Here is a 22,732-nt window from a genome sequence, read left to right on the forward strand (position 1 = left end):
TTTAGATCGTGGATTATAGATTGTTTTAAATGAAAATTCAGTGCTAAACCCTTTTTTCCCAGCTTAACGAGATCACAGCAAGAGATAAGATCGACATAATCACGCGCTCCAGACTGTTTTAATTTGTCCCGTAAATTTTTCTTGTAGGTCGGACATCAACCTTTCCTTCGATAACCAATGCCGTGCAGTTAGTGAACCTCTGCAAGGTCCGCGTACGAATCGTTGTGATTCAGCACTGATCGTAAATCAGTAATTCGATTCCTTGAGTAATCCCAATTTAGTTCAGCATTTCTTTTAAATTTTTTTTCTGTTCTCAAATGCTATTTCTGAGCACCCGCTGTCATCGTAGAATCGATGTACTTACACATGATGAATATATCAATCAAATCAGTCACATGTGGGATTATATCTTTTTTTATTACAATTAATTTTATTCAATAATCACTAACATTAGGTAACATCTTATTTTATAACAATAATATGTGTTCAACAATTAGATCATGTAACGTGACTGCAGCATCTGACTCATTTCCATGTATACCTACATATGGTATACACAAATATTTTCTTGCAGGTAGCACTATTAGTCAAATATAACAATTATCCGTAGACTCCAAAAGGAACTCGTATTGATAGATTTTTTAAATAAAATTTATCAATAATTTTGATCTTGCGTCTCTCTGCATTCAAACCGGTTACGACCAATAACTTTACAAACTGTGGATCTAAGTGAGCTTAATTTAATCTGTAAAAAACTGCTTGAGTGCGTTGATTAAAACCGATAAGTATAATGGCGTTCACAATGGGTTGGCGATAAGTGCTTGTTCCAAACTCAGTATTAATTTGGGACTTCATAGTTCAACCATAAAACACATCTCGAATTCTTTTTCAGTTTTGGTGTTCTTCTATACGGCTACAGCTTCCGATAATTTAGTTGTGTTGGATTATTTCAAGAAAATGGAGTTGAAAGGAATCTTTGTGAATAGGCGAGTAATGATTTCTATGACAGCTCCCGCAAATCCTTTTTGGATTGAATCTTGCAGTTCGCCGTAGACCGTCTCCCACTCGTCGTTTAGAAAACGGTTCATGTGGTCGCCTAAAAAATTGATAAACATACAAAATAAATTTGTTTTTTCAAAATTCATTACGAACAATGATAGAAAGAATCCGTGACTTACCCAGCTCTTTGTTTCCCTCGTAAAGATTTTCCAATTTGATAATAAGATTTTTTGGGTTTAGACTGAATATCAACTCTTGTGGCACCGCATACGTGTGGCCGTTGTTCTTAACTTTTTTCATCTTCAGATCAATGCTTGCGTTTACGCCAACTGTGTTGAGATAGGAAAAGATTTTCATAAAATGTCATTGAAGCTACATACACGATCAATTTGAGTTGTTAATTCGTAAATATGACGGATATAGTCGAAATCAAACTTCACTCACCAAAGTCAAGTTGAGCGTCTCCCTTACCACTAATGGGCAGGAAGAGAACATTGCCATCAATCATATATTGCCCTTTTAGGATGAGAGGTTGATCCGCGCTGACTCTCAGAAACAACTCTGGCTTTGGTCCCTCCAATTTGGCCCTACAAGTTTTTAAAAGTACTTTATCAAACACTCGATTTATCAATAACGATACACCCGCTCATATTTGGTCAACGATCAATTCCGAATAACTTATTGGCAGTCTACAGTTTGTTATGTATATTTTTACAATTTGTAGCGGAAAAGCAAATAATATTATTACTGATTTGTCGTGTCTTTTTCCAAAGAAATCGTGACAAATCAAATAGAATAATGTGCGTACTTGCTCATATATCTTTTAAAAAATAAAATTACTTCAACTCAACTTACCGATTTACTACATATACATATGGCGTGAAATGTAAAATCTACTTACTCAACTGAATCTATTGTAATCTTTCGTATTCCATCGATATCCAAATCGAAAAAGGTAAGATTTACAGCGACTGGTCCAGTGCCTTGATTAATGCTCAATTTTGTGATTCGAAGGGGATCCAAAGCCAGAATGCCGAGATGCTTGTCACCTGAAGCGACGTAAAACTATTTCAGTATTTCATTTCATATACCTAGTCTACTCTAAGCATTATTGACTGAAAATTTTTCCATCACAGACCGCTAATTATCCGTTCGAATGACATTCATCGACTAAGTGACCCAAGTTGTATACATGAGTTGAACGATTAATCGGTGTAGTTTTGAAAGAGTTTCTTCACATCAGAGGTGAAACAGGATAATTATGCTACTATCGAACTTTAATTACCTAACTGATAAATCTCGAATGTAACTGAAGAGAATCAGGTTTGTCTGATATTGAAAATAATAAAAAACCAACCCTACCGTGAGTGAGAAGCGTAATGGCAGATTGTATAGCCGACTTCAAACAATTATTCAATCCGGGATCGCTCCTTTTGCAGAGAGTATAATCCGGCGCTGAAAAAACACAAAATGTAAAGCACTAAGGTAATCACGGGAAGTGAAATGAAACATTCTGCTACAGACACAATTAAGGGATGATCTGCGCTTCGTTACAGTTCACATTTGTTTTACACAGGTAGAAGATAATAAAATTACAAAATGAGTATGTCACAATTTTTCCTTAATTAAAATTTAATTAATCGAAACGGTAATGTTTCATCACTTACAAAGAGATTTCGGTACGATCGCTAGTGCGGTTGCCAAGAAAAGCAACGAAAGTACCAGCTTATGCATCATGATTATCAAACTATTTCGGCAATTAGAATACCGATGTAAACTTGCCTAACGACTCGTTGGACTTCGATTAAATGTCTGGTCGTGAACCGGGCGGTTACAAGTCTTTATATAGCTTTGTTTACCTCCATCGTGCTGATCGTTTATCCTGCTATCGGAGCGTCGAAGCGAGGCAAAGAAGAAACTCGTTGGCCAGCTGACATGAAGGTGAAGGTGGAGGTGATCAGGCCCTCATTTTGTGGCTATGGAAAAAGAAAGAAAAAAAACAACAGATCGAAAAGGAGCAGAGTTGACACATGAAGGACACGCAAATCCGTCTACACGGGAGAGTCGGAACTAGTTTTTTGTCAAAAGAATCGATATTGCGGTCCACCGAGCACTCATCTGGAAGTATAAAATATGAAACTAGTTTTTTCCGTATAATCGCTAACATGAGTTAAAAATAATAATGTATGAATAAGTAAAGAGAATTCATCGACGGAATAAATTCGCAATATATTACGATACATCCTCACATTTTATTAAGTTGAAATATCTATTGCATAAAATATCATATAAGGCAACGAAAATTAGAATTAAGCTATCAAAATAACAGAATCGAGAAATAAAATTTTTATAATAAAACGACTTATTGTAATTTTAACGTTGGTACTTGTTTCTCATCGATTTAGATGTTGAAAAGAAAAAAACTTCTACTTTTCAAAACCCAAAAGTAGTAATAACAATGCGCAATAAATATTTATTGATTATTTTCCCATGTTATTGTGTTAATTTTACGTGCGTGAGATTAACAGAATAGGTATATCGATTTATCAATTATATATCTTCATGATCTAAGAGATAGGCTACAGAAGTTTTCATTCAAATTTTCCAGAGTCCAGAGTTCCCCGTATTTATTGGCAAGAGTATGAAACCCGCTCTTCAATTTTTAAAAACTACGTTGTTTTTTGGATATAATAGATACATTTTCCGCGTTCACATCGCATTTCGCAGAGCTGGTTATTATAACGAAGAAGCGTTTGTCATTAAATACCTCAAATTATATACATGTTCTAAAATGAGAATAATTTTATTTTTCTCCGATAATTTTATGAGGCCATGAAATTTCACGAGTAGATACAAGTTGGCGTAGATCCGCTGCCGCGAATCTTGATCACGATACATCTTGACCATCGGTGTAAAAAACAGACCACTTGTATATACACATTGGATTAGACCTAAGGGTATGCAAATTTTATAATTTATAGAGTCACGGTCATTAAACGGCTTCAACGTCGCGGTCGGTTTGGTGTATCGGACGTCAATTTTTAGAAAAATTTACGTTATCTAACGGAAATCGAATGATTCCTATGACGCATTATTTGTAGAAAAACGGTTGGTTTCTTTTTTTGTATGAATTTTGTCCTCACAGAGTTACACAGCTTAACAAAATGCATTTCCGATCAGTACAGGAAACGGAAAATTATTCCTTGAGTCTGATTATGCAAAGACACATATTGCAGACTGTATTGAACAGGAAATACCTGGCATTATTTTAATCACCATTCTGCTTTCGCCCAGTTGAATTTCAAGTTACCGTGATATTCGGACTCGATCAATGACATGCGCATTGTAAACCGATGTAGGTAGAGTGAGTTTTTTTCATAATGACCACCACGGCAGACGATATTGTAAAATGTTTCAGAAAATTTTTTTGGTTCTGAGGGAGGCATTTGATTATATTATACTCGATATTGTTTAGCGTCCCAGATCAAGTTCATTTGAGGGTAAACTTTGATTTTTTAAATAGGATGATGTATTATTTCTTGCATGCATAAATCGAAAGGGTACCTAATTGTCAGTTAAAAAGTACTTGCACGTCAATGTGAAAAAAATCAATGGGTGACGAGATATTTTATAAATAGGAATGACAAATCGGCTGTCTACATTTTCCTGAAAAAGGTCTTTACTGCAGTTCTCGTCGGTCCGGTGGTCGCTAATTTTATTTTTTGTGGCCAACATTAACTGTAAGATCGATTCACGAATGACGAGAGGATTAATATCCGTTCAATTTAAATTATTCATGATAAATCGTGTTCTATTACGCAGTATAACAGGCTTAGTAACATCCATGTCGAGCACTATCCTAACGCATCTACCATTTTAGAGATAACCGCGGTGGTCACTAGAAAAAACTCACCCTGTGTAATCACACCTGCGATTTGCTGCTGCATCGAAGAGAATACCACGCTATAAGGAATTTTGGTAAAATAGCTGTGTCTGTCTATCATGTCTTAAATGCCAACACCGAATAATTCTTATACAGATCAATTGACCCGCATTTTTTTCTTTACCATTGACCGGAGAAAAATGTTATCCCAAGGATATATAGTATATACATAATATAGATTTGGGAGCGGTGAACTTCAAAGGTTCCGAAGGACGTCGCATAGATGTGACATAAAATAATTTTTTTTTTTTCAAAATTAATTTTTTTTCCTCAAATCATTTCTCTGGTCCAACCGCTACTTTAATGAGATTCACTATCATTGAACATCGACTTCGCAAAATATCTCATACACTGTATAATGTCGTCAGAACACCGTGATCTTTCTATATGTGGTACGTTCTTGGCATAGAATTTTTTTTGTGACAGATATGATTTTTTGAAGGACGATAGCATACGTCATGTATATCTACGGTCAAAGATTTTATCGGCTCTGGCATAATCATCTCGCAGATCCCTCTCCGCTATTTGCAATCTGACATTATCCTGCTCGCGATTCAGAGGAAATATAGAAAAAAAAATTCGTTTGATTGGTAACATCGTTTTGTTGTGTCGGCTTTTGGGTTGTTCGGTTGTTGGAATACGGAAAATTTCGTCTGATTGACAATTCATAGTTTTACAGCGTCGTTGAACAACAGTTATTATTTTGTTGCATAATATATTTTTATCGGTAATGGATTAATGAAAATTGAAAAATAACTTTTATGCCTTACCCAAAATTCATTGATATAAGTTTTAGAATTTACTAAAATTTTAAACAACTTGTTTCTTGGCTGTTTATCTCGTAATCATATTATTTCGGACAAGACAACAATATTTTGGCTGTTTCGACGAAATTGAGTTTACGTTATTGATATACCAGACAAAAAAGTGCAGACAATTTTCGCCTAACTAAAATAATATTACAAGCCAGACCGTTGACTAATTGTTGTCAAAATTTCGAACATCGACGAATATTATGGTACTGACACGAGCGTTCTCATAGCTTCAGGCATAGTATTTACTTGGGGGTATTTCATTTCCTAGATCTTTTAGTTGTTTTCGAAATTACCAATTATAATGTCTACGAAATCATCGCTTATAATGGGTACGTGTTTACCTTTTCTCATTATAGCGGTAATAGTTTGTGTTTTCCAATATCCCTTTAATCCTTTTTTATTACGCGTAGACAACTATGGAAATTGCAGAAATGTTCTATTCACGTGCCCTAAGGGCAGTATTGTAGAATACCCACAATTGTCTGCAAAATATTCGTACTTTAATTTCTTGGTCATATGCTGCGAATGACCATTGCTGCAACTCGTTTCCTAAACTCCAAAGATCATTTCATGAATATTCTTGTCCGCGCACTCAATTTTCAAGATTTAAGAATGTCAAGCTTTTGTAAAGCGGAGCAGTCTCTTGTGGAAGACACCAATACCATAGTTTAATCAATTCGACTAGTTTAATAAAGATATGTCATATTTACGAATCTGTTGATCGATTATAAATATACGAAAAAGTACAAAAGCATATCGCTCTTCAATAATTGATTCGTTTTTATGATGTAATATTTACATATGAGTAACGGGTGAAAGTAGTACACACCTGTCTGATGTGTCCGTTGTTTACAATATTGTTGGCTATAGACCAGTTAAAAATTAACAAAGCTTGTCTCGAAGTATTCAACTAGGGCTTTGTGAGTAGCTGCTTATGAATAGCTTCATCTTACTCTGTTATGTAAAAAGATAGATATTTACCGGTCCTGTTAATGATATAAATTTGAATAATTCAATATACGTTTTATTGTAATTCTATCGGTGTCTCAATTTTAAAGAGATGCATATAGCTTGAAACAACATTAATGTATTGTTTATCTATAGATGCACGGATTATGCAAAGAAAACCATCATGTATGATCATATATGATTATGTAAAAAGAAAGGGCAATTCATAGACGTATCTGTTCTATACATCCCAGGCAACCAGATATCCTGCGGTGTCAACGCTGGGACTCACGGTGCGTATAATGTTGGAACCTGGCTAAACTGTATATTATGTGATAAGAAGGCGAGTTTTGTGGACTGACAATGAGGCATTTGGGGCCAGTGGAATGGTAAATAATTATGTTGTTATTTAAATTGGAATAATAAATTCACATTTATTTATTTACACCCAAAAAATTTAGTGTCATTTTACACGTAACGCAAGAAACTCGAAATTGGGTTTGTAGTACAAGCTGAGCATTTTCAATGTGTTAGGAAGGAAGATATCTCGATGACACATTCTCTGGTTTGTAAGGGATTCGTAGTCTCTTAAAAACTTATTATGTACCCAGGTAATATTGTATTTTGTTGTAAATCCAATACACAATGCACTGTTTGAAAATAATTCACAATTTATCCGCCGATCGATCATAACTAAGTATGTGCGCATTAAAAGTACCAATGCAACCTCAATAAAAGTATGCTAGTCTGACAAAACGTCCAAATTACATGTGACGATGTGAACAAATTGACTTCTATTTATCCCCATCATTCATTACAAACCTTGTAAGATCCTGTGTTGAACAAGAACCTAGAATTACCATTCGTGTACTGATCCTGAGCTCTGGTGAATCTTCAACTGCCGATAGGTAGATCAAATAACTAATTAATTTTCATAGATAAAATAGTTTAATGCATCGATAAATTTCGCACACGTGCACTCTATAAGAATAACATAGTTTGAACATAATATGTTTTTATGACTAGGTGGCTATTTTAGAATCATTTACATTTCAGTCTGATCATACATATCACATACTGCGAGAAATGTACATCAACTAACGAAGTTCTGTTGCTGGCATCATTGAGATGAGAGGGAGATGAGTGAGTAGCAACAATGAGTGAAGAATAAAAAAAATAAAAAATCTCCAACTCGTCCTTACAATCTATATCACTGAACACTGGAACGATAAATTAATTGAAAAAAAAAACAAATACTGACAAACAAAAAAATAAAAATCTGTAACTTTGACTTATAATATATACCACTGAGCACTGGAAGAATAAACTAATTAAAAAAAAAACAAATACTGACAAACAAAATAATAAAAATCTGTAACTTTGGCTTATAATCTATACCACTGAGCACTAGAACAAATAAACTGAATTAAAAACGAAAATAATAAAAAATATTGGAATAAAACTTTTTTCTAAAAATGAATACCAAAAACTAGAAAAATAAAAATCTCCAACTGGTCCTTATAATCTATACTACTGAATACTGGAAGAAATAAAGTTATTCGGTAAGAACAAATGAGGCTTGATCGAAACATAGAGTGATCGATGAATTCCAGTCAAACGTACAAGGTAAATAGAAACATGATATGGAATATTGTACTAGCTCGTATAATGGCAGGTAGGCGCAATTTGGATAGCAATATAGCAAGTATCAAGTTTGAAGATGTTGACAGATGATGCTAATGTTCGATCAAATCGTCCAGGTATGCTGTAAGAATTTGAAGTACTTCTCCTCTACCTGAAAAACAATATAAAAAATCAAGCTAATACGATTCCGAAATAGTACTCTTATACTTTTTTGGCAAACGGATAGATGCAAGAACATCGGTCAACAGCAATTCACTGGAGTGTAATAGCTGGAAAAAGTTTGAACTTACTGTAACAATGATATTTTCTAACATCGTGACGAATCCACCTGCCAAGTCTCAAGTAGGTCTCTCTATCGAAGTCGCGATAGCAAAAAGGCTTCAATTTTCTCTTGATCATCAATTCTGCTGCAATTTGTTCTCTTGATTTGTGCTTTTTTTCTACACAATGGGGCGGAGTAGACGTGCGAGCCTGAGACGATTTAGAAGACCATCTCTCATTTCTTTGTCCTTGTTTGGCTGACGTCTTTGCGTATCTGTCATTTTTGAATAAAGAATCTCCATTGTCACTTAAAGTTGAATCACGCACCGGTCGCCATGTTTGTACTAATTTCTTTATAAGGCTTTTCCTCTTGCAATATTCTAAATCATTCTCAACCTTAGACGCGGTGGAACTTGAATCATCTTCGCTGTCACTTGAACTGCATGTTTCACTTGAATCTGTATGAATTATAGTAACTTTGTCATCACTTTTGTACTGTTCTTTGGCAAAAAACGTTTGCTCGTCATTATCTGCTTTTTTCTTCTTTGAACGGACCCCCTCTGGCGTAGTAGCGGATTTTTCATCACGTTTTCGCTTATTCTGACCATCTTTTTGACTTGACTCACTTGAAGTTGCGGCTAAGAAACTTTGGGCAATTTCAAAGGTAGTTTTGAACTGGTAGTTGAATGGCTGCTGTTTTGGCTGATGCATCTTTCGTTCACATGCTTTTGAAGATGTTTTAAGAGACTTAGTCATGCAGCGCGTTTTTACCTTCGGATTTGCTGGTTGTTTTTCATCATCAGATTTTCCTGAATCTGATGAAATTTCTATCACTAGAACAGAGTTGGAGCTGGTCTCTGATTCCTTTGGTTTCTCAGAAATTGATTGCTCACACACCATAGGAGATTTTTTAAGAAGCTCTGTCAATTGTCTTACTACGAGATTTGCTGGTAATGAGGGTCTTTTGTTATCAGATTGTTGAGCGCTGTCACGAATGTTTCCTATCGGTACAAAATCACACTTGGCCTCTGATTCTTTTGTTGTCTCAGAAACTACTTGTTCACATGACATGGCAGATTTTTTTAAAAAATCTGTCATGGGTTTTATTTTGATTTGTTCGATTGATGATTGATTTTTATTTTTTAGTTTTTGGAAACTTGGGTAAATTTCTCTTGTGGATACAAAATCACAGCTGGTTTTCGGTCGATCTGATGCCTGGGAATCTATAGGCTCACGCGTTTGAGAAGACTTTTCAGATAACTCAGTCATGGAGCATTTTTTGGCATTCGTATTTGCTGATGAATTCGCGGCTTGTTGAGCATCATTATAGATGACTTTCCCCGTTACAAAGTCACAACCATGCTTTGATGATTTTTTTTTCTCTTCTGCTGCTTTTGAAGATTTCTTGGGAGATGTAGCCTTTTTTGCAACTGGTTCATACTTTTCCAAATTAAGATCAAGGATTCTTGACTTGTTAGAGTTCTCAATGGATTTCATCTACATCAGAAAGCAGAAGAATCAGGAGTGATCAGAAATCAAGTAACCAAACGACATTCAGTGATTTTATAAGAATCCCACATGAAATGAGACAAGAACACACGTTTCATAGTTCAAAAGTTATTCCACTGAAACTAAGAACCATTTCTCAGTAACGAAAGAAAAAAAAATAAATCGAATTTCGAATGAATTGATGGAAAGCACAAGTATTACAGGGTACTTACAAGTTTCGTAATTAAATTGGTAGACATTAGCAGCATACAATTCAGGGTGATTTGTTTTTCGACTATTTTTTTCTTATGAAATAAAAAAAATACTCGAAAAAACATTACCCTGATATACATATAAGCAAAATAAATACAAGACAACATAGGAATGAGTAGATTCTACTTACTGGTTATCAGTGATGTCATAGATGGGGATACTTAAATTGAAACTTACCTCTATTGTTAGTCCCTTTACTTTAACATATGTCACTTCTGCAGATTTGACATGTGCTTCGGATGCAGCAATTTTAATTTGGTGACTTGGCTGTAGAAAAATAATTAATCCATTACCTACGATTATTGAGAACAGAAAAAATCTTTACATGACAGATATTATCGCGACTCACGAAGAAATAAAACAGTGTTGCATATTTCGATGTATAATGTTTTTCAAATGAATTTATCAAACCAGTCTTACTGTTTCAGGCTCTGTATTTTCTCTGCGTAAAGCAAATTGCTGAGTAGGCAATTCTTTAGCTTCCTGTTTTTCTAGCGCCTTTGTTGCTTCAAATCCTGATTCGGAATTGTCACATTCAGTATTTGATTCACTGTTGACAAACTTTATAGTCAAGCCACAGCATCAAATATACAGTGAGTATCATTGAATAATAACGATGAATAATACTTACAGCACGTCATACTTTGGAAGTGCAACACCATCTGCCACAGAACTCTCAATCGATGGTTCGTTTGCAAGTTTAATGCTACGAAATTCCTGGATCCGATTCTGAACTTCCTTTTTGTTTTCACAACAATCACATTGATTCCCACAGGCTGAAGGTTCGTCACCAAAGAATTTTGAAAATTGTGCGTGCCGACATCTAAATCAAAACATTATTTGAATATCACAAACCATGAAGATAGCAAAATCAATACAGAGCACGCATATGTAACAGGACTTTAGAAAAGTTTAAATGCAGTCAAGTATGAAATAAGAAAACCTTGTCACAGCCAACTCAAAATTCATGAAGTTAACCAAGACAACTTGTAATACATACTTGGCTTCCAGGCAATAAGCCACCATTTGTTGAAAGTTTTTGTGCGCCAAAGTCGCATTCTGAGGATTCGAATCTTTTGGATTGCGTAGAATATAATCTATCGCATCATGTTCTTGTTTGCTGAAATAGATCCGGCACCGAGCAGGTTTGCCGTCTCTCCCTGCTCTTCCCGATTCCTGGTAGTACCCAGCAATTGTGTGTGGTACCGACCAGTGTACAACAAACCTGTTGTTGGAGTTCAGTTACAGATTTATTATGCATTTCATAACGCAGTTTATACAGAAATTCATCATTCTAGAAAAATTTTGAGACTGAAGGTATAAGCTCTGCAAAATTCGTAATGATTAACAGTAAAAAAACTGGAATTGAGATTGGAGAATTGTAGAACTCTCCAGAGTTCTAAAACGTACCTGACTGGCCCTTTGTCGACACCCATTCCAAAACTACAGGTCGCTACAATGACCGGAACCTTTCCATGAATCCATGCATTCTGATGTGCAGTTCGAATTAAAGTACTCAGACCTGAAAATTCAGATCGCAGATATTATGGATGAAACGAAAAGTTAGATCAATTCCTACGGACGGAACACATTGATTTCCATTCATGAAGAATAGCTACATACCCGCGTGATAAGATAAAGCCTTAATACCCATAGTAGTCAGACTTTCAGCTAAGCTTGATGTGGTATCCTTTTTCCGACAATATACTATCCCACAATTTCGTTGCATCTGAAATATGAAGAGATGGTCTTTATCATTGACAGTTGATGAAAAATCAGAAAAAAATGTGATATCGCCATATCAGTAAACTACATTGAAACCTTAATTAACAATGTAGTTAAAACTAAAACATTTTCGGTTGCTTTAAGAGGTTCATTAACGCTTGAAAAGGTCATACTATACAATAAGCTCTGTGTGTATGATATATTATAAAAAAATGGTTCTACATATGTAGTTCCCCCAGACTGGTTGCATCAATTCTTTCTTTGCCCAGTAATAAGTTTTTTCAACTGTATAAACAAATTACACTGATGAATTAAAAAAAAAACTTGCTTACCGGTGAAGATTCATCATCGGTATCTAGTGCTTTGTTAATAAAGTCTTTAAGATGTTCAAGTGGATTGCTCAATGTTTCCATAAACATCAAATCATAGTACAGGTTATTGCGAAAGACTGGAAGCACAAAACGTTGAGGATTCTGCATTTTCAATACAGAAAATATGTCAGCTACAACCTGAAAATTTCGTGTTTAGGCTTCATGTACTTTCTACGAGTCATAAAAATTCTACCATTTCTACTCTATGCATGACGTGCTAATCCGCTTTTGTAATTAGGTGCACTGGTTATGATGAAGGTGTAATGCGAGATTACCTCTTTATTAGCTGTTGCTGTTAATGCAATAATTGGCACATCTGGACATATTTCTCTGAATATTCCTAATTCTCTGTATGAAGGCCTGAAATCATGTCCCCATTGACTCAAACAATGGGCTTCGTCGAGTACAATATGTGAAATTACACCGGCTTTGAACATATCCATAACTAGGTTCTGAAAAAAATAAGATTACACAAGTGGTACAAGACTGTAAATTACTTCTTACAATATGTGAATGTCAATGAGCAAGTCCATTGGTATCTAGTATTTGGTGACCCAAAGGAGGCAATGGAAACGAATTTAGTAATAGGATAAATAATGTGTACCTCTATGGTTATTGTTATGGCATGTTTTTTCAAGATATAGATAAAAAATGGGAGACGGAAATTCATCAAAAGATCGAACAGTGTGATGACACAAATAACACTCAAATAATGTGGTACCTGGAAAACACGAGTAGTAGCCATCTCTGGTGTGACGTACAACATTTTTACTTTCGGATGTTTAGACTGCAGTTCTTTTACTATAGAAGCTTTCTCTTTCGCTCGAGTCTTTGAATTTAATGTTTTCACATTGATGTTGAATGAGCGTAGAATATCTATTTGATTCTGAGGAGCAAATATAGCTAATTAATGAAACAAGCAGGGTATGAAGATCAGAGGAGTCAAGATGAATTCTAGAAGTCTAACACACCTTGATCAGAGCTATCAATGGTGAAAAAATCAATGCAACTTTATTTTTTTGCATTGCAGCAGGCAGCTGAAAACACAGCGACTTCCCAGCGCCCGTAGGCATGCAGATATAAACATCTTTTTCCCCTTAAACATAATATAACAGCAATATGTGAAAAGACATACAGTCATAAAAGTGCTTACCAAAGCCCTCCACTTGTAATGAAGGGCACGAAGTGTAGGACTTATAATTTGCTATAAAAATTAGATAGGAAATTAATAAAAATGAGTTTCCATCCTATAAATCATCTAGAAGTGTTTTTCTGGATAAGAGAAGTCAAGATAGATTGAAGGCAGAAACGGGACATTGTCTACGGATAACATCGTAGAATTATTGCTTACTGTCATTGGTGTCATGTTACCGACAAGAAATCTGAATATTGACGAAGAATTGATGTACAAACACGTGTCGCAACAATCTATTACTTACTTTCGGAGACGGCTTTCGCAGCACGCCTTTGCGTTTCGCTTTTGAATTCATCGTGACCGAATATCTTTCGCAAATTAGTTTTCAAGCAATCTTCGGACATTGTTACGACAGCAAACAACTTTTAAAACATCATCTATTTGCAAATTGCAACTTTCTGTGTCAATACAAGTCTCAATGTCACAGTAGCTTTTCTTCAAAGCACAGAATATTGTTGGACTGTAGGCTTCTAATAGGATTCCTTTGCAGATATCCTTTAGCGCACTTTTATTTGCCGCGCATGAAGAAATCGATCACAACGCCGTGGCGTTGTTCAAGTCTAAGGTCAAGTCAGTATACGTACGCTCGCCTTTGACGATCACGACGAGCCTTCATTGGCGCTCGTTGCTAGCGACCGAACTGCTCAGAGTCAGCCCAATGCACGTGGCCACTAGGAGGGTCAACATCAAACACACTTGGTGTACTATCCTCCTCGTCTAATCGGATAATATAAGATGTGATGTATACGTATGTACGTACGTACGTATGTACGTACATACACAGGAGTATGATTGGATTCAACTTACGTGCATGCATTCGCACACAATTCACAGGAATGAGTTTTGCAGTCATCTTTGTCATGCCGACTTTGGCTTGAATAGTGTTTTCTCTCTCAAATGCAATAAGTCCTCTCATTGTAAGTGGTGGTGGTAGTTACTCCGTTTTCAGATGCGTACGCATGCGAGAATGGTGCAAGTAGGTCTGCGAATTGGAATAGCTTATTTGAGGTTACCATCTTACTGTTTTTAATCAAATTTGCTAAAACGAGGGCAATATGACGTGTAAATAATCAGTGCTGTATTACACGGGGACATGCATTATATGCAGGTATTAAATTGTTAAACTGAGCGTAAAAATCTGGAACTTGACAACCTAGTGAAATGGACGAAGAAGGATCACAATTATTTGGCAACGTTAACCGAGATTTGGAAAACTCTTTCGGCAATGTGAAATCGAGCGATATGGAATCAATTCCGGATGATGGTCTGTCACAAAAAATATGTTAACCGATATGACACGTATAACTGCATTGTCATGTACGTCTTGTGTGCTGACTTATGAATTAATTAATATTTCGAATACTCAAATTTTTGCTGCTACATGATATTTGCCATTTGCAGTTCTGTATGCAAATTCCTATGGCGTTGACACCAACAATTTAATCTAAATTCCATCTCCTGTTGGTAGTTAAGTAGGTAGTTAAGAAGGTAGGATCATGTAGATATAGCTGCACTATAGCAGACCGCAAAGCTTTGGAGTACTATAATATTTCCAAACCATCCTGAACACCTATTTTCGACTTGGTAACTTTTTACAGAGAGTTTGCTTAACATACCACAAAAAAACCTGATTTTCGATGATATGTTTCAGACAATGGTGCAATCAAAGAGGAATACATCAAGTTACATGAAAGTTCACCCCAAATTTTGAGCAAATTGATCGATTCCAAATATTTAGTGTCAAAGGCCGATTTTGATAGGACCCACGTGGATAACATCACAACCAACGATAGCACAGAAAAGAGAGAACTTGAGAATTTCTGTGATCCAGGATTAAACAGTGAAGAAAATAACGATGCAGTGATTTTACTAAGCCCTCTACCCCTATCAAAAATTACTGATACAAGTGAGAATGTGAATACCAATCACTTGATACTCACAACAGAGATTCAACAGCAACACGAAATGGAAACAAGGGAAGATTCTCACTGTACCAGGCAGATGTCTGACATTACAAAAACAGAAACATTGTTAGATGAAGTGGAAGAAAATAGGTCCATTCAGTGCAACGACAAAACATTGTTCGAAAGTAATTCTGAAATATCAAATAATATGGAAGCTCTTGAAGTTGCACCTGATGAAATGAATGCTGATAAGAATAAGGATTCAGATCTGAGCGATAACATAAATAGCAGGGATGGAGTGGCTACCCTGAAAGCATGTCTCACAAAGTTTTCTGATGATGACGATGAAAAAAGTGTTTCTTATTTTAATAATGAACTTTCCGATGACAATGAAGAACAAATTCAATTTAACTGCAATGATTCGAGTTTTCGAGCAAAGCCACCCGAACAACCAAGTCTGTCCAGTTTGCTTGAACTGAATACAAGTATGACAACAATCAAAAACCGAATCCAAGACAATGCCAATAGGCATAACTTCCAACCTGAAGTCACAAACATACCAGCAGGTTTTGCACAAGCAAACTCTGATCCTCTTGACTCTGTGACTCGTAGTAATTCAGTTACTGAGTCAAATGCTATACGTTCAAATAAGCCTTCTCTTGCCGATGACGCAAAATTAGTCAAATTCACGGTATCTACTAAATCCATGAATATAATACAATCTAATGCTCAATTTCTGAACAAAAGTAGGAACTTTCTTAATTTTATCACTGAAAAATCAACAAACATTATGGAGAGAACGTTACTACCTCAAAATTTAACAGCTAAATACAATTCCATGCTAAAGTTAACAGAAAATAATCGTGCTAACTACCAAAATTGTGCAATCGTTTCTGGGACAAGCTCCCAATCTGTAGAAAATAATTTGATCCGGTATTCAGGCAGTGATTTGGTGAATGATAACAGGACAAGGGAACCCATCAGAAGTCATGTAGTTGATAACTTACTAGACTCAAGTATTATCAGCAGATCAAACAAAGAAGATCAATCTGGTTTGAAGATGGGTTGTGTTGAAGATAATTCTGTAGATGAGAATCGAGAGCTATTTCTCAAATGTTTAACGAATGAAAATGATCTGAATCGTGCACTCTTATCAATTAGGAAAGAATCTGATGCAAGATCATTTGAAAACTTACCTGTCAATGCAGAACTAATAAATAGTTTACCATGTCAAAATATCAAAGCAATAAGCGCTGATAATGTTCAAGAAGATCAAGATATAATCAGCACAACTGAAACACATGATTCTTTTTCATCGGATGAAGTATCAGAGACAATACTGGTAGAAGATTCAAAATCAATCTGTAGAAAAAGGCTTACAAGCGATATACTTATGAATAGGAACGAATCTATCAAACAAAATGCAACTACTCACGGTTCAAGGTTTAGTGGTGAAACTAATGATATAATCTCACCTAGCATGACTCAGTTATCAGATGAACACACGGATCAAAAGCAGAACTTTGACGAAAAAGCTGTTACTACAAGTTTAGAAGATCAATCGATCGGGCTATTGGATCATCCAGCTTATGTAACTCTGTTAAGAGATTACAGTAATTTGAGAGAACAAAGTGCAAAATTGTCTGAGACATTGGTGAAAGTAGAAAAAGAGAATCAAAGACTAGTCGCAGAAAATAATGGTGAATTGTATGCCTTGCAATTGGAAACGCTAGAAGGAACTATTGAACAATTAAAAAATGATTTGAAGCAATCAGCTACAATTCATGATATGCTTAATAAAAATTACATAATTGCTAATAAGGAACGAGAGAGCATGGTCATGAAATATGCTATTAGTGAAAAACAGCTCATAGAAACACAAAGGTAAGGTTCTAAAAATTTTTTACATTAATACTGCATTTCTTTCCTTGAAGTGAAATTAGCTTATTTATTGAATAAATTCGATTCTTCTCAAGAATTGAACAGAATGATCTTACTATGATTGATGTAGAAATAGAATTTTGATATGACAATACTTATATATTTTCTATTGACATCCACAGAGCCAGAGAGTATGCTGAGCGTAAAGTCAACGAGGCCTTTAGAGAACAAGAGTTATTGCATACGAAATTAAAACAAGTACAAGGAGAACGTACAAGAATTTGTAACATTTTGGATGGAAAAAGTCACGAGCTCACGGATGCCCAGAAAGAAGTGGATCGATTGAAAGAAGAATTGAACATGCGAGATGTTAAATTAAAATGGACTCAAAATAAGTTGAAGACTGAATTAGAGGCACAAAAGGAAAATCAACAGAAATTAGATAAGGCAATGGTATTAAAGTTTTTTTTCATCCTACCATGATACATAGCTAAATGCCCCTCTGCTAAAAACATTCAGTCTTATGCTTGAAATATCACTGCTCAAAACTTGGCTGAATAAAGTTGATGTTCGAGTTATAAATATAAATACATAAATATAAATTATATAAATTAATCATTATTCTAATTGGCAGCAACGAATAAACGAAATGAAAGAAGAATGTGAGCATGTGCGTAAAGAATCCCAGGAAACAATTCGCAAATTCCAACAGTCGGAAGAAAATAAAGTCGTTACTTTGGACCAGCAGCTTAAGGAGCAGCAAGCGCGTCTGATTTTAGAACGGCACGTTACGGAAGATAAAGAAACGTCTAGACTTCAGTTACAAAAAGAAGTAGAAACGCTAAAGCAGCGGCAACACGTCCTGATTGACGAAAACAATACCCTCAGTTCAAAGGTTCAGGACTTGGAACAGGAAAAATTAAACTATGAGAATACTTTGAGCAATCTGGAAGTCACAGCTGATCAAAGACAAAAAGAAATTGTTGATTTGGCGGGAAAAGTATCTGAACTGGAAACTTTGAAATTACAGCTACTACAGTTAGTATACGTTTTCATTATTCATTCATTAAGTTGTTCAGTTTGCTCACCTGAAATCACATGTGCAACTTTTTGTACACTAACATTACCATAACTTTACAGTAAAGAACAGTTATTATCATCGAATGAAGCAGAAGTTGATCGGCTACGCCAATCAAATGCAGAATTACAGACTGATATGGACTGGTGTCGAGAGCGTGAAGCACATATGTTAGATTTCACGCAAAAACTAACGGATAAAAATGTTCGGCTACAATCAGAATTCACTGCAATCGAAGCCAAGAACGAGCAGCTAGAATTAGAGCAAGGTCCATTGCACGATCAAATAAGACATCTTACTTCGAAAGTAAAAGAGCTAGAAATCAGTTTAGCATCAGAAAAAAGAAAAAGGACAGAGGAATGTGAACTCTTGGCAAGACATGTAGCAGAACAAACACAACTCGCCAGAAACTTAGCCCAAAAACTAGAAGACAGTCAAGGAGAAAATGCAGTACTTAGAAGAAAGCAACAGGTTTCTGTTAAAGAGATGGCTAAAGAATTACAGCAGTGTAAGAAACGATTAGATGCATTTGAAACAAGTACACCAAGCAAATCGTTAGATCTGACTTCCCGTGCTGGGTCTAGTTCATCACTGAGCACTGGTATGATCTCACTTTATATGCAACATCATAGAGAATTTAAGCCCTTTAGCGTCCATTACATCTTTTTTTTTTACAGGCGAAACACTCAATGGCACAATATCAGATAACAGCAACAGTGGTGATCACGTATTACAGACTGTTGAACCAGACAGACAGGCTTTGATAGACAGAATTGTAAAATTACAAAAGACACGTGTAAAACAAGCTGAAAAATTAGATTTCCTAGAAGAACATACCAAAACGTTAGTTAATGAACTACAAAAGAAATCTAAGATTATAAAAAATTATATTCTTCATGAGAACCCAGATGCGATGGGCAGTAATGAACGAGACAGAAATAAGGTATATTCAAGATCAATTCCACGTTTATATTGTATTACCATAAAAACCAAGATTTATAATATAAAATTATACCTGTATTAGCATATCAAAGGCAGACGAAATGCTGTAAGTCACCAACATTAATTTTTTTGTTTGCATTTTATTATTAGTCGAACGTTTGATCCCTGTTCATTTACATCAGGAATTAGAGACATGGCAACAGTAGAACTTGAGAATCGTACTTGGCCATTTGGTTCACACAAAAAAATGTGTTAATTCGTGATCCTTTTAAAATGACTGTTTGGAGATTATACATATACTATTTTTCGTATTCACTACTACAATTTACGCTTGCTTTGATGCATCCATTTCATTATTCATCGCCCAAAGCGGTTCATCAGCCAATTATTGACCTCATTTTTTGATAACTTTTTCTTTGGAATCTCCCGAATCTAAACATTGTTTGTAGTGGATGGAAAAGCATGTCTACAAAACAAATATCAAATTCCGTAGGTGATGATTTATACAATGTATTGTGCCTTTTATTTATTCCAATTTTATTTTAATGAATCGACTGATTTTTCTTTACAATACAGGCTGAGTTGGCGAGACACGGTGGAATAATGGCATCGGTATATAATCAGCGCGTGTCGGACGACAACATGACGTTGGAACTTTCGTTAGAGATAAATCGAAAGTTACAAGCCGTTTTGGAAGACACACTGCTCAAAAATATAACCCTGAAGGTGAGAAGGGTAGACATCTGACATATCAGAGAAAATCACGTATGATTACTAAATTAATGATTCAGATGATAAGAGAAGTAGGATTTATTATTATTCAAATTACTGACACGATTTGTTTTGATTCTGTCCCAAATAGGATAGTATTGACACACTGGGTGGTGAGATTGCAAGATTGACTATGCAAAATAATAGGAGACAGTAAGGCTCTTATAAGCGGATTTGTTTGCGGAAAAGATAAAGGATATCTACAAAGCAATTATGACATTAACGCTCTGAACACGAGGAAAAACCGTATTTTTGGTGCTAAGAACAGTTGAAATGGTCTAACATTACCAGCTCTAAGTTCTCTTGATTTTCGTCTCAATGCAACTTTATTTACGATTCCATAGTGTAAATGGTGAAATAGTTAAATTGCCCTATCTAGTCACGATTATTGTTATTTACGGAAGAAGTTCTTTTGTACAGTTAAATGGTAGTTCATGGGATGTTGTCTAGAGATGAAGCCGTCAAATTTTGATTTGCTTTAAAGTTTAGTTGCAATCTTAAACGGCCTCTATCACCCACGTATCTCCATGATTTTAAGAAAAAAAATCAGTTTTACAGTTTTATAGAAATGAAGTATTTTTTCATTTGAGATACTTTTATTTATACGAATTTTATTTTGTTACATTAATTTTATTTATTAATAATACATTTAAATTAAAAAACCACAACTTACCATTACATGGCCATAACATTTTTGAGAACATACACATTCTGAAAGATTCGCCATTTAGGCTACACTACTGTAACGTTTCGGTTAATGTAAAATTTAAACACGAACAGCTATCCATATGAGCATCCAGAATGTATGGAGTGAATCAGTGGGAGAACCATATTATTGTATCTTGTATTCTGGTCCCGTTTATGCTACAAAGTAAGCATACGCAACCAAAAGTATTTATGGTGTCAATAAAACTTACGATTACCAGTGACTGTAATAAATGTAGAAATGTAACTGGACTCACATATATTTGACAAAAAATGTAACTCTGTTATGACAAGTGCTAGTATCACGGGAGATAATGTTGCAGCCATGTTATTACCCTTATACATTCTAAGGTTTATTGTCCTCATAAGTATATACGACGTAAGTTTACTTATCAAAATATGTTCCAAGTATGTAAGCAGGTATAAAAAAAGGTAACATGTGAATAAAGTATTTTTAAAAATTGTTGTAACCTTGTTGGCAATTCGTTTTATAGGATAACTAAATCGAGCGGTGATTTTCATATTTCACAAGTGATCTGGGATTAAAGCGAGGCGGACAAATTTGATAGAATAAGTATATTGAAAGTTTATTCGTATACGCTACATAGCAAATATACGAGCGAATATACAAGATATAATGATAATAATAGTTAGGTATAACACTTTACGCATCTTACAGCCACACTGCCACGAAGAGTCTACTCTTCGTGCACACTGCAATCGCAATTTTTTATCATCCATTCATAAACAACAGATCGACATCGCACTAGCAGACTGAAGAATTTTTGCATTTTCATACTGCAATTAGAGATGAAATCAATTTATAGTTTCTTAATATAATTTATTACCTATGTTTCTCTTTATAGTATAACACTCTCAACAGGATCTTTTGGCAGGTCGGTTTATACAGTGTTCAGTTATAATTATTTTAATTATATTTCATTATTTTAAACTTTTATATAGCATTTGCTAAAAGTCCCAAATGGACATTCGTCGAAATCTGGGTATTCTTTCGTTTCTCTGGGTACAATAGGTATATCTCAAGTTCACAATTATGTAAGACACATCTTTTCCGCGATATTTTTTTTTCGTAATTTTTTTGTTTTCTCTTACTTCTAAATATATTTTGGCAAAATATGCGCACTCAAATAGCAGGACTAAATGTTTAAAGTTGAAACAATTATTATATCATAACGTACAAGTAATATGTACGATTTATAGTAGGTAGAAGATATTGCTTTTTGTACATTTTATTTTGATATTTCTTATATTATATATTCACCGATATTTTTGTCCCATGTAATGTACCCATATTTATTAATACAATATAAGTTAATTTTTCAATCTGTCATTGTGTGAAAAAGCTCAAGATTCTAACGGTACACATATAATCTATAGATATAGGTATACAGTTTGCATATCCAATAACACACACTAATTTAAATTTTTATTTATTTATTCTTCTCTCTCTGTCTTATCTTTATATTAGGATTTTAAATATACGGAAATATAATTTTTCATTAAATGCCAGCACACCACACAAAGCACATCGATCGATCTATCATTATTATTTTTCTTGCTGAATCCTGCAGTTCCGGTATATTTATATACTATAATTAACGTGACTACTTTTTGATCCTCATTCGCATACCTATAATATGATAACATTTCGTAATGTAACATCTACATAGGTATAACTGCATGGCATGTAGAATCAATTGTCTCGTATAAATAATTTCAATTTTTACTGCTTTTTCAATCGTCACACGCATAGCTATAACACCATGTG

The 22,732-nt window shown here is 34.9% G+C and overlaps 3 protein-coding genes across 12 annotated transcripts; 1 reads left to right on the top strand and 2 right to left on the bottom strand.

Moving 5' to 3' along the window:
- Positions 1–398: 398 nt before the first annotated feature.
- Positions 399–2,828, bottom strand: LOC105685163 (protein takeout-like). Its single transcript, XM_012399021.3, has 6 exons — positions 2,667–2,828; positions 2,362–2,454; positions 1,901–2,048; positions 1,444–1,586; positions 1,179–1,328; positions 399–1,096 (listed from the first exon to the last, which is right to left on the bottom strand). Exons 1-6 carry the CDS (start codon positions 2,734–2,736, stop codon positions 945–947), a joined length of 756 nt encoding a protein of 251 aa, XP_012254444.2. The 5' UTR covers positions 2,737–2,828; the 3' UTR covers positions 399–944.
- Positions 2,829–7,634: 4,806 nt separating this feature from the next.
- Positions 7,635–14,610, bottom strand: LOC105685194 (ATP-dependent DNA helicase Q-like 3). Of its 7 annotated transcripts, none has more exons than XM_048655236.1 (14): positions 14,470–14,610; positions 13,907–14,379; positions 13,439–13,563; positions 13,189–13,353; positions 12,743–12,919; positions 12,429–12,605; positions 11,995–12,100; positions 11,782–11,893; positions 11,372–11,596; positions 11,003–11,194; positions 10,792–10,921; positions 10,549–10,638; positions 8,640–10,107; positions 7,635–8,500 (listed from the first exon to the last, which is right to left on the bottom strand). In XM_048655236.1, the coding sequence occupies exons 2-14, from the start codon at positions 14,004–14,006 to the stop codon at positions 8,442–8,444; spliced, it is 3,126 nt and encodes a 1,041-aa protein (XP_048511193.1). In that variant the 5' UTR covers positions 14,007–14,379; positions 14,470–14,610; the 3' UTR covers positions 7,635–8,441. The 7 variants fall into 7 exon arrangements, with proteins under 7 accessions (XP_048511193.1, XP_048511210.1, XP_048511196.1 ...); XM_048655253.1 differs by having other exon boundaries at positions 14,247–14,333; positions 14,470–14,608; XM_048655239.1 differs by having other exon boundaries at positions 13,907–14,333; positions 14,470–14,608.
- A 174-nt stretch (positions 14,611–14,784) lies between these two features.
- LOC105692437 (coiled-coil domain-containing protein 186) lies at positions 14,785–21,406 on the top strand. 4 transcript variants are annotated; one of them, XM_012411642.3, is made up of 9 exons: positions 14,785–14,926; positions 15,314–17,450; positions 17,630–17,900; positions 18,082–18,485; positions 18,588–19,126; positions 19,203–19,468; positions 19,550–19,573; positions 20,044–20,193; positions 20,330–21,406. In XM_012411642.3, the coding sequence occupies exons 1-9, from the start codon at positions 14,824–14,826 to the stop codon at positions 20,393–20,395; spliced, it is 3,960 nt and encodes a 1,319-aa protein (XP_012267065.2). In that variant the 5' UTR covers positions 14,785–14,823; the 3' UTR covers positions 20,396–21,406. The 4 variants fall into 4 exon arrangements, 3 of the variants coding, with proteins under 3 accessions (XP_012267065.2, XP_012267066.2, XP_048511158.1); XM_048655201.1 differs by having other exon boundaries at positions 14,792–14,979; XM_012411643.3 differs by lacking the exon at positions 19,550–19,573.
- The last annotated feature ends 1,326 nt before the right edge of the window (positions 21,407–22,732 follow it).

This window comes from Athalia rosae, chromosome 1, assembly GCF_917208135.1.
Source record: "Athalia rosae chromosome 1, iyAthRosa1.1, whole genome shotgun sequence".
In the NCBI taxonomy this organism is placed as follows: domain Eukaryota; kingdom Metazoa; phylum Arthropoda; class Insecta; order Hymenoptera; family Athaliidae; genus Athalia; species Athalia rosae.